Source organism: Heteronotia binoei, chromosome 6, assembly GCF_032191835.1.
Source record: "Heteronotia binoei isolate CCM8104 ecotype False Entrance Well chromosome 6, APGP_CSIRO_Hbin_v1, whole genome shotgun sequence".
Classification (NCBI taxonomy): Eukaryota; Metazoa; Chordata; class Lepidosauria; order Squamata; family Gekkonidae; genus Heteronotia; species Heteronotia binoei.
In genome coordinates, this window is record NC_083228.1 from 100,952,380 (window position 1) to 100,964,689 (window position 12,310).

The following is a 12,310-nucleotide window of genomic DNA, read 5'->3' on the forward strand; positions in this document are numbered from 1 at the left end:
TGTGTGCAACATGCCCCGTGTGATGACATCACTTCTGGATGATGTCATCATGGCACATGTGCTGGAACACCCCAAAATGGACCCAGGAGGCCCACCACTGGAAGCAAGGTAAGACTGGGCTTGACATTCCTAGTGGACACAAGAGTAAGAAAACCAGCATGGGCATAATAAAAGCCACATGATGAGCTGTCCATTTTTGGTTAATTTAACTAATCCATTTTGGGACAGTTCCAGCCAGAGCTTTTTTGGTAGAAAAAGCCCAGAAGGAACTCATTTGTATATTAGACCACACCCCTGACTTTGCCATTGTTTCACACAGAGCTTTTTTGTAGAAAAAAGCCCAACAGAAACTCATTTGCATATTAGGCTGCACCCCTGACACCAAGCCAGGCAGAACTGCATTCCTGTGCGTTCCTGCTCAAATAAAGCCCTGGTTCCAGCAAATTATTCCATGCTGAATTTTTCAAATGAAAATCTTTTAAATTCTAGCATCTTGGTATCTTGCAACTTTCAATACTCAAAAACCAATCCAAGATCTTGCTCCCCTAATCTGTCAAATCACATACTGCTGGAAGCAATATATGCAAGTTTTTTAACACATCTTTTAAAAAAAGTTATTTTTCCACAATTACAAGGCAACGTAATGACTGATGGTAAAAGGTATGATAGTACAGAATTCTGCTGGACTGAGAGTAGAAACATTCAAGATGACATGTTGCTATTCATCAAGCACAGAAGACCAGCAGTTGCCTAGCTCTTACTTTAGTAGGCAGCTAGAAAAGGAGAGGGAAAGAGAGAGAATATGGTTGCTTACTAATGCAGTTATTTCAGTCTTTTTAGGTAAACCGAAGTCCAATTGCCACATATTCACCATGCATGAACACTTGCACCAGAAAGTCAATGGGGATACAGAGTTGAATGTTCATACCATTGAAAGTTATTCAGTGCAGAGACAAACCATTATGCAGTGAAGAGATTTATCCCATGTGTTTTCTGTTCCAGCAAGAGTACTCATGGCTTCCGGTGCTAATGATGAAGAAAAATTCTTTTGCATTAAGTTCAACATAAAGACTACAAAAATATACAGTGCAGTCCTGAATGTGCACCTTTAGAACCAAGCTGCACTGCATTAAACAGTGTTTGTTCCCAAGTAAGTGTGAAAAGGACTTCAGCCTTAAACACAAATAGTTACAGTGCAGGCCTTACCAGGATTACACCCTTCTATATCCACTGAAGTCAATAGGCTTAAAATGGGTATAACTCTTAAGGATTGCACTGTAAATTATGCATGGGATTAATTAAGGAAAACACGAACATGTGCACACTGTTTGGACTTTAATATTGTTGCAATGTGTAAAACTATCTTACAGATCTTCAAGTTAGTGGTGCCCCAGAGCTACAAACACTTTGCTAGCTTTCCTCCTCAGAAGCACTGCAGTCTCTTGATTATATGTAGATCACAGTCTTAGTTGTTGCTTTAATATGCTACTCCACTTTAACCACAAAAGGTTTTAATTGAGAGTTAAACTGGATTCAGAAGGAAAGCTCTGAGCTATTTTACACACATGCTACAATCAGCACATGCCTCAATCGTCTTCAGCAACTTCCCTAAAAATGCATAGACACATACAGAAAAATCCATGAGTTCATCTTCACATATGCATGCACACACAAAGACAGACAGAGCAGCTAACAGTACCTCCAGAGACAGCTCATACAAGCATACACCCCAGGAATATTACCATGTCATGCAATGTGAGCAGAGCTTGCGGCTGGAAGTGTGCAGAGCTATGCAAAACCCAGATATGTCTGGGACCAGTCTTGGAAGTAAGCTTTGCCCATTCTGCCCAGAGATTTCATGTGAAAACACATATTCAACACCACAGCCAATCAAAGCTGACTCAACAATGTTCAAAAGGAAGTGTAGGCAGGAAGGGATATAGCAGCCACGGCATGCGAACTCCCCCAATTTGTGCCCCCATCAGAATCTTCCAACTGGCCTGGGCTTGTACAAATAAAGAGTGTAAAATGCTCAACAGATATAAAGGAATACTGTGTCTGTTTGCTAATACTTCAGGTATAAACAGAGAATGCAACTCACAAATACTACAGTAAATAAATTATTATCCACCAAGAGAACATAACAGCCTTACAACAGTCATTCTCAGATGGAGAACTGGAGCTTCTCCAGCATAGCATGGGGTTTACCAGTTTCCCAGAAGTTGACGTTGTGGCTAAAACTGTTTATTTCCAGGTCAGTGTTTGGATCAACAAATATTGAATGAACTGGCAAGATTCCTTAGTCAAAACTGTGGCTGGGGTTTATTTTATTAGGTCTCTGACTTCAAAAAAGTTCATGCATTCATGAGTATAGAAATGAATATGTTGGAATGACAGCAGAATAACATCTGCTGGCCCAGCCCCCTGATCTCCACGTATTCACTCATACCTTTCAATAGAGCCTGCATGTAATAGGTGTTTCAAAAGGAAAGACAATTATTTGAAGCAATTATTCTCTACCGTTCATACATTGGGTTGGATGATCTAAAGCAGGGATGGCCAAACTGTGGCTGGAGAGCCACATGTGGCTCTTTCATACATATTGTGTGGCTCTCAAAGCCTGCACTGTCCCATTGGCTGGCTTGGAGAAGGCATTTGCCTTTTTAAATCACTTATCCAAGCCAAGCCAGCCAATGACTTGGAGAATGCATTTAAAGTTAAAAGTTGCTTTCTTTCCACCTCTCTCCCCCTCCTCCCTCCCCACATCTATTTTCCTTCCTTCCTTCCATCCTGCAACTCTCAAACATTGGATGTTCATGTTTTGCGGTTCCCAAACATCTGATATTTATTCTGTGTGGCTCTTACATTAAGCAAGTTTGGCCACCCATGATCTAAAGAGTTCTTTGACAAGCAGAAGATCACTTCCAGCCATACAAGGAGTGGAGCAGTTTTACTGAATCCCTATCACTTCAGACCTCCATATTTACTCCTTGCAGTTACTCAAAATTCCCTGTCTCACGGGAGAAGAATTTCAGAGAACTTAATGGATAGCACCAGAAAAAAGATAAGAAAGCTTTGTCTTGCAAGCAGAGTCCAGCTCATGGTGCTTTAGATAGAACCTATTCATTCTTTTAGATCAACAAAGAAATTGTTTTAATTTTTTTTTCAAATCTGATAACATGAAGGACATATATCACAGAAGCTAAATTCTCATCTTTTGCCTCAACAAGTGATAAATTAGAATATTGCTTTCATATATACTTGTACAGCCAGATAATGTCATGTTTGCCAAAGTTCGGATACTGAGTTTACCTATTTTCATGAAAATCAATTAATGAATGTGTGAACTTCCTGGATTATGCAGAAATGGGGGGGGGGGTTGTGCTTCTTATACCATGTTCACAACGGTTTTACAAACACACTCTATATTTTAATGCTCTTTCTATTTACACTGTTCATACAGAGAGGCAAACTACATGGTTAAGTCTTCTCACTTGTTTACACTAGTTTGTCTGTGTTCCTTGCAGCCACACAGTAGCTGCAGAAAACTGCTTCATACAAAAAGAGAGAGACAGAGAGAGAGAGAGCCCAAATGGACTTGGAATGGCACAGTGTAGGGAGAAAGGGCTCCTGGCCCCCTCCCTCAAGCAGTGTTCTCACACAAAAACCAGGAGTTATTTCACCAATTTTGCTGCTCTGCATGAAGTAGCAAAATGACTCCCACTTAGCATGCTCTTTGTGCAAGAAAACTGTGGATGGATGCCAAATCTTGAAAGAAAAAAACATTGGCCACCATCTTTTGCACATTTTTATTTCCCTTCCAAAACTAATAGTGTTAAAGGGGTTGGGGGTGCTTTCAATTGGTAAAACGGTATGGCGGGTAACTCTGTCTCTCTGCCTACCACAAAGATTCAGGTGGGTAATTGTATTGGTCTGAAGCAATAGACCAAAGTTTGAATTCAGTGGCACCTTTAAGACCAACAAAGGTTAACTCTGGGTATAGGCTTTTGTGTACATGCACATTTCTTCACATCTGAGGAAGTGTGAATGCACACAAAAGGTTATACCCAGAATAAAGCTTTGCTGGTTTTAAAGGTGTTGCTGGACTCAAACTTTGGTCTCCTGAAATGAACCTGAAAGCAGAACCATAAAAACAACTCTGGTACACTCAATGACCAAGATCTTCCATAAAGGAAAGCAAGAGTGTTATGCAGTCCTTTTGTTAAAGCATATGTGAACAACAATATAAGTAAGGCATAATCTCCTGACTAATCCCAGCAGAAGTACCTAATTGCTGTTTACTTCTGTTGTGAGCACCGCTGTAATGTCATCTGTGAAGTTCTACCTAAATAAAGGTGTAAGGCTCCAAAGCTTCTACACAGTTAACAATCTAAAATCTCCCATTATTGCTTGTGACAATAGAGTTACATTGGTAAGAGAATTACACTCCCAGCCCAGTCAACTCAAACACGGTTGTTTTTCTGTGCTTGTAACAAACTAAACCAAAAAGCAGCATGTGTAAAATCTCCAGAAGGAGCTCTCCTACAGACATAACTGGACTCACGCCCCAAAACAGAACATACATACTGTTTAGTGCTAGTATCTACTGGTTTCCATGCACACACACAAAGCATGGCAGCAAAATAACTCTCTCATAAAGCAGCATAAGAGCAACATAAGCGGATTAGAAAACAAAAATACTCTTGACTTTAAGACGTCTCAAGAATTACATTTTTTCAGTCTATAGAAACTGAGCAGGAGTGCAAAATGAGTCACTATTGAAAAACCACCAATAATTTCTCTGGTAAAAGAAAAGAAATATGACAACTGGGATACTACAAGCCCTTTGTAGAAAAGGGCAGAACTTAAACCAATAATAGCTTTTGTTTTTCTATCACCTTGTTATACTGGTAACTTATATTAACTTATTGTACTGAAAAAGACACATACTGTGCAAGTGTGAACAGAATGAAAAACAATGGCTTACTGCTTGGAAGAAGGTTAATAAATTGCAAATAATGTTACTGCAAAATAATGGGCGCCACATAAAATACAATGGCATTATGGATGCTGCATATTCACAAGACACTTTAGATGGTCATAGTTTCTGAAAATCTCAGATGGATTCTGTTTTGTGAAGGATTTTCTTTAGGGGTGCAGATACAGACTAAACCTTGCCTGTACACTTTTTAAGAATTCTACTTACTACTATTCCCTCTTTGAGTAAACGAACTGTCCTGAACACAGACCAGCAACAAAACATATATGAACATATGAAGCTGCCTTATACTGAATCAGACCTTTGGTCCATCAAAGTCAGTATCGTCTTCTCAGACTGGCAGCGGCTCTCCAGGGTCTCAAGCTGAGGTTTTTCGCACCTATTTGCCTGGACCCTTTTTGGGAGATGCCAGGGATTGAACCTTGGACCTTCTGCTTCCCAAGCAGATGCTCTACCACTGAGCCACCGTCCCTCCCCTGTTAAAACATGTTAAGAGAGGGCATGCATAGGATTTCTTCCGCAGACAAATGAACTGAGATTCTATAAATAAAAACCTTGGTTTGTTTGTTTTTTAAAGGACCCCTGGCTCTCTAAGACCAAATCTACAAAACTTGAGAAGCTCTCAAAAATCTGACAGCAGAGAATGGTGGGACTAAGAGGCTCAAGGGAGGGAAGTGACTTCATCCCATAGTGGGAAAGGAACTGAGCACTAAAATTTAACTCCCCATCTCCCCTAAATGCAGGAAAGTGTTTTCAAAAATCTTGATTCTGTTAGCTAGAAGAGGAAAGGGGAAGGCATTCTGTGTAGCAAAGTTGTACCATCTGCTTTAATTGGTCTTTTGCATAGACTTCTTAAAATGCAAGAACCATAATCATTAGTTCATTGGATGCCTCTTCAAAATGCATGGCCAACCAATGTAACAACAATTTCAGAAAAGACATCAAGGGCTAGGACAACAGTTCAGCCTTAGTATTTCCATATAGCAGCCACTTTCACAATCACTGATTCTGCAGTGATTATTGCTCTCCAGCTCTGATGATGGCACAATAAACAACAGAGGCAAAAAGACAGCAGAAGATTGTAAAAGCATTTACTGTTTATGCATACTGCCATGACAAGAAATTACAGCTGGCCACAAAGCTAGGGGACAGTATTTCTGATTAGGAAACAAAACAACATGAGGGAAGCAATCCTCAGCAAGCTGGAATCTAGAGAACAGTGTCATGAAGATTGTTTAGACTATATTTTCAACAGACAGCAAAAGAATGCAGCTGCATGTAACTACACATAAGGTATTGTGACGGCAACAGACATGACTCTAAGGACTGCCTACATGAAAACCATTATTTTAATTCAGTCAGCCACCTTGAAACAGCCCCACACTCCCTATTATTTGCCCTTGCTTTCTTGAAATATTACAGCTGAAGAGATGTTCACACATGACAATTTGGGGCTAATTATCCAGTTGAAAACAGTAAAATTAAGGTGATTTAAGTGTGTATTTAACACTAAAATCTACTTTTAATTGTATTCCGGATGCTTAAAGTTTTCAGTTTCACAGAAAAACCATCTCTAGGCTTTTACCTTTACTACTCCAATCAGAGTTAGTACTTGCACCCTGCAAACAAGCAATTAAAACACATCACAGACCAGAAGTGCTTGTTATGACATTTAACATCAAAAAGTCCTGCTGAATTTGCCTCCATCTGTGCCAATACAAACATTTCCTCCTTCTCTCCAATGATTACCATGGATCAAAGATAAGGGGTGATGGGAAGAGGTCAGCTTAGATCATGAGGTCTGTGATAATACAAAGCTTAGCGCAGAGTCATGGCTGTGGAGAACATCAACATTTTGACAAGCATAATTAGTGGAAGAAACACTGTCTAAAAGCAGCAGCCATATTCACACCACTAGTATACACACTTTGGAAAATTCACAGTGGTGAGAAAATGCCCTTTAATTATGTTAGGTCTCCTTGTACAAATTCACTAGACCATACACTAGGTTAAGTCACTGTCTTCTCTACCCCACAAGACCCCAGGCAACAAGCTGATGGGAATTTTGCTTAAATTAAACACATCCATTAACTTTCTTTTGCTTGCTTCTATACAACTGGGGAGGGAAGAGTTTCTTAATAAATATATTTGGCATTAAGCAGATTCACACACAAAGTCCGTGTGTACTTTGTTTCCTGTTCACTATGCTTTGCAAACATTATCCAATTAATCCCCATAGCAACCCTTTGAGGGAAGTATTACTACACTTATTTTACACACAGCAAAACTCGCCCAGGGCCACAGAACTTGTCACTGGCTCATTCAGGATTAGACTGCAGAGGTTTCCAATTCCTGCTCCTATGCGCTATGTAAGACCACACCTCTTTCTCATATACACACAAGCTTGTGCAAGCACAGAATGGGAAAAAGAGAGAGCAGGAAGGAGACAGGAGAATTTCTCTCTTTAAGATATGATTTTCTGAAGGTGAAACAAGTAGGGCAGTAGAGCATCCAAAAGGACACTCCTCTAAAGGTTCAGCCAAAAGTAGATTAGGGGAAAACACCAGCAATAATAATTAATAATAATGCTGCACAATGTTGATGTTCTTACAGTTTCACGTCTAAAAAATGATTATGCTTTAGAGGAGCGGCACTATCTTGTTTCTGAAAGAGCAGTTACATTATAAAAACAAATGGAAACAAAGAAATCCCATTCAACTACTCCAGCTGCACTGTTTTGCAATTTTTTCCCCTTTTGCACACAAATTTCATACAAACATTTTCTTACACAAAGTTCAAATCAAATGTTAATCAAAGCAGCAACATGAAGCGAAACTCAAGAGATCTTGTTTTGTATGTATACAATTTTTCTTCACATTTAATTAGCTTTAGGCCATTACTGTTTGAGATTTCTTCTCACTTTCAACTATTAATGATGATTTCATTCCTCCCCCAATAACAACCATTTAGAAAGATTCTCTTTTCTTACACAATGCTTTCCTTGACCTAATCCTGTCAGGAACTGTATGTGCTCACCCCTTGTAAAATGCAATACTACTCTAAACATAACCTTTCAACACACTAATATTCTATCAATAAATGGATAATGATGGGCAAGAGTGAGAAAGGGAATAAATGGAACATAGTAATACAAGTGGGTAACAGCAAGAACCAGTTATGTAACTATGTGCCAGTTGGGATAGGTTATCTAATCAAACCCAAACTTAGTGCACATCTTAAGTGCTTACAGGGAAACCCATTTAAGGCACTTTTTGTAATTACTCAAAGCACTGCTCTATCGTCGCCCCTTCAGCACATGTATCTGAGCCCTGCACCTCATATCCCCACTCCAACCCTAGGAAGCAACCATCAGCTTGCAGAATACTCACCTTTTCTCTGGCTCCTGCTCAGCTACTGGATGTCCTCCCGCTTGTGGAAGCTGATGCTGGCATATGCACTTAATTCATCACTCAAGTGGCTACTCCCACAAGGCTGATTAGGAGATTTAGGTGGCTGATGCTGCTGCGTCGTCTGCTTGCCCCCTAGCAGAGAAGTGCTCTCTTGAGGGTGGGGGTGGTGATGTTGGCGCTGATTAAAATCCTTCACTAAGTCCAGGTCGATGTAATTGAGCCCATTCTCAACGCCTCCTCCAGTCCCACCCACAGCCAGCTCACTCCTGATGGCCGTGCCAACGCCTGAGGAGGCCCCCAGATCCCCAGGCACAGGTTTGAGCCAGACATTTTCAAAGGAGGCTGAGCTGTGACGTTTTGCCTCATCAGAACCTCCTCCTGGTCCGTGGGGCAGGGCTGAGGCACCAAGGCCACCACTAGGGGTGGTGGAGGAAGCAAACGTCTCCGAACTGTGACGTCGCCGGCCACCCTGCGGGTCAGCACGGATCACTTTGGCACTCTGGCTGCTGCGGCTGGGGCTGATGTGGGTGAAGGCGCTGCTCATCCCCAGGCCCCCCACCATGGATGAGGAGCAGGAGTGGGGCAAGGCTGTAGCCAGCTCACCTGGCTGAGTCTGGGGATGTGGGGAAGCTAGTCCCACAGCAGGTGGGCTTTTCTCCGGCCTACCACGGCCCATCCTCATATCGGCATAGCTGAGCAAAAGGGCGGGAGGAGAAGGTGAGGGGGTATGAGCACAAACTATATACTGCCCCCCACTGCCCACCTGCATGCTCATGTAGTCTCGACCACTGGTGGAGACTGCCCCGCTCTGACTTGACTGCATGGGTGCCAAGCTGGATGGGCAGGCAGCTCCCCAATCCATATTCATATACTCCTCTGAACTGGATCCAGCATCTCCATGGGATGAAGGTGATGGAAAGGCTGGCTGCTTGAATTCAATGTTCACATACTCACCAGGACTTTTAGGCTCTGGGAGCTGCTCCCGAGCACGAGGCAACGTGCTGGCCTTAAGGCCATCCAAAGACAGACGAGTAGGTCTGGCCAAGCGGCTCTTGGTCCGCACAGCCATGTCCACAGTACAAGAAGGAGCAGGCTGCAAAGGCTGTGTTTGCGGAGGAACAGAAAACCCACCACCCTCCTGACCCGCAGGGCCACCAAGGCTATCGCTACTAGTGGAAGAGGAAGAGTCCTCAGCAGCAGCAGCATACAGTAAGCGGCCAGAGCTGAGAGACATGCGCATCTGGGTGCTGCCCTCTTCGCCTGTCCTGCGCTGCACGTGTTTGAAGGAACGTGGCAAAGAGAAATAAGAGTAGATGGGTTTGTGGTGGGACTGAGCGGGGCCTTGCATGGATGGTTCTTCTGGGCCTGGAGGTCCTGAGCTGGTGAAGTAGCAATCTGGAGGAGTGCTGGTAGCAGAGCCACTGGCTGGAGACATATTGATGTAATCACTGACCCCACTTGGCAACTTTCCCTCATTACTCTCCACAGATAATTTGGGATGGTGTCTTGTCCCATTCATCCATAGCTTGCTGTAGCCAGTGGGACCACTGTCCGGAGAACAACTCCCACTTGGAGACATCATCATATAGCCATTGGAGTCCACCATGGCCTGTACATGACGGCCACCTCTCCCAGGATTGATGATCTGCTGTGGGGCAGAAACACTCTTGGGGCTCATGGGCATATAATCACCACCTTTGGGAGTACTACCACCATTAGGGACAGGGGCCACTCCTGGCAACATGGGCATGTAGCCATCATCAGTGTGTGGGGTGGAACTGGTCTGATGGTGGCTGCCCTCCACATGGTGCATCTCTAGACACTCCTCAGGGTAAGAATGGGTTGGCACAAAGGCAGAATGTCGGTAGGAGGAGAGCCTACTGCCACTGCAGGAATACGAGGGGAGCATCTCAGTATATTCCTCAATGGAGGCCACTGAGGACTGTGAGGGCGTCTTCTGGTGGGAGATGGTTGGGGAAGTACCAGCTGAATGAGTCCGTTTCCTGAAGCCTTTATCCAGATCACCTGCATCCTCGCTACTAAGCCGGGGGCAGCAAGGGACACCAGGATAACGAGTCTGCTGCTGAAGATGGCAGGTGCGAGGAGTGAAATGACCATTAGGGGCTGTGACACTGCAGCAGGATGAAGTGGCTTTACCCCCCATGCATATATAGTTGCTAAGCTCCTCCTCCCCCCGGGCAGGTGGGGTATGTCCCAGGGAGTCCGGGGTAACACTGCGAAAAGAGCTCCGGAAGTCACAGGGGCTGGATCCATACTCATCAGATGAGATGAAGCCCCCATCACTGGGGGAACCAGAAACTGAAGCACTGGACCTACGTGGGAAGAGGCAGTCAGAAGTTGAGCCATGGCCACTGGTACTGCTGGATGACAGGCTGACTGGGCTTGTGGCAGAAGGGGAGCAACGTGAAGAAGGCATTGGGATGGAGCGGCTGTGGTTGAGAGGAGGATGAAGCCTGGAGTTTCCACGGTGCCTATGTGAGTGGGTCCGGTTGGCACTTGGACTCACGGGGCTTCCATCCACTGAAGCCGGCCTGGACATGGTACCTTCTCCATCACTAGAGGCTCTGACCCGGAAAGAATTGGGCTTGCCCGTCCCTCCTCCACCTCCCACACCACTGCCAGCAGGAGAGGTGGCAGTCACACTCTCAGTCCTGGACCTACGGCTGAGCCCCACCTGGCTGGGTGGGGGGTTGTTGACATGATGCCTGCTGCGGAGAGGCACAGAAATGGGATTGGAGCAATTGGAGGAAGACTGGCTTTTGCTACGGGGCCGGAACTCCTCGCTCATAGCCCGCATAGCCTCCAAGATGGTCTCGTGCATGTTCTGTGCTACTACCGAATCATCTACCTGCATCCAGAACTCACCTGGTCCAGTGACTGCAGAGCGCCCCACCTCAATGAAGAAAAAGTTCTCTGAGTGGCCGCACCGCCGTATGTTGAGCAGCTGCAGCACCACCGCTGCTGCATCAGAGTTCAGCTTCACAAAACTGATGGTCTTATTGGTTAGGCACAGGCGGTAGATGCCAATCAAATTCTTGGTCTGACCCAGACCTTTAGGTTTCAGAATCACTTGCCAAACTTCTTTGAATGCCGGGCCAGGGGCCATATCCCCATAGTTCTCCTCCCCTGCGTCTCCCATCCCGACACTCCCCCCTCCAACAGCAACATCCCCATGGTGATGGTGGTGCTGATAGTGATGGCTCTTGGCCCGGTTGTGCAGCTGGAGCAGCGCCTGGTACCAACTCTCCTGCTCCGGCTCACTGTCAGCAGCAATGGCAAAGTGCTCGTCCTTGGTGTAGAGAGCCACCAGATGCTTATTTTTGGAGTCTGCCCTTTTGTTGATATTGAAGCAGCTCTCTAGCGGGATGGAGCGCTTGGGGGCCCCAGACTTGTGCCTCCATTTCTTTTCATTCTCGTAGTACTCCAGACGGGCGGGTCCCGACTCGCTGGTTGCCCTCAGCACGAAGAAGCGCTTATGCATGCTCTTGGGTTTGCGCAAGTAACCCACCTTCCTGACATCCGAGAAGAAGCTCTCATTATTATCCGTGGGGCTGGCCATGGTGGAAGGCAAGCGGGGCTGAGGCAGCTGCTACTGCAATAGGCAGTTTCTGACACAGCAGAACGAGGCAGGGGGGAAAGGAAGAACACACAGCGGCCCAAAATACAAGTCATGCAGCAGCGACCCAAACAAGCAAAATTTCACGGAATCCCTGTTTTTCGAAGTGTGATGGGAGGAGGAAAGGCAAGAGTGGCAAGCAGAGAAAACAGCTGTTCAGCGGCAGAGCTTCCCTCCAGCTCCAGAAGCAGAGTTACTTCGCGCTCCTCTTTTATTCCCCAATAGCCCTTCGCCGGAGAAACGTGTCTTTCAGAAGTCCAGTCC

The 12,310-nt window shown here is 44.8% G+C and overlaps 1 protein-coding gene across 1 annotated transcript in view; it reads right to left on the reverse strand.

Moving 5' to 3' along the window:
• Positions 1-12,038, reverse strand: part of IRS1 (insulin receptor substrate 1) — a 92,513-nt gene extending 80,475 nt beyond the window's left edge. Inside the window, exon 1 of the mRNA XM_060242220.1 lies at positions 8,389-12,038. Within this exon, the coding sequence (XP_060098203.1) occupies positions 8,411-11,989 (3,579 nt within the window). The 5' untranslated portion in view covers positions 11,990-12,038 and the 3' untranslated portion in view covers positions 8,389-8,410. The remainder of the gene's footprint in view (positions 1-8,388) is intronic.
• Between the last annotated feature and the right edge of the window lie 272 nt (positions 12,039-12,310).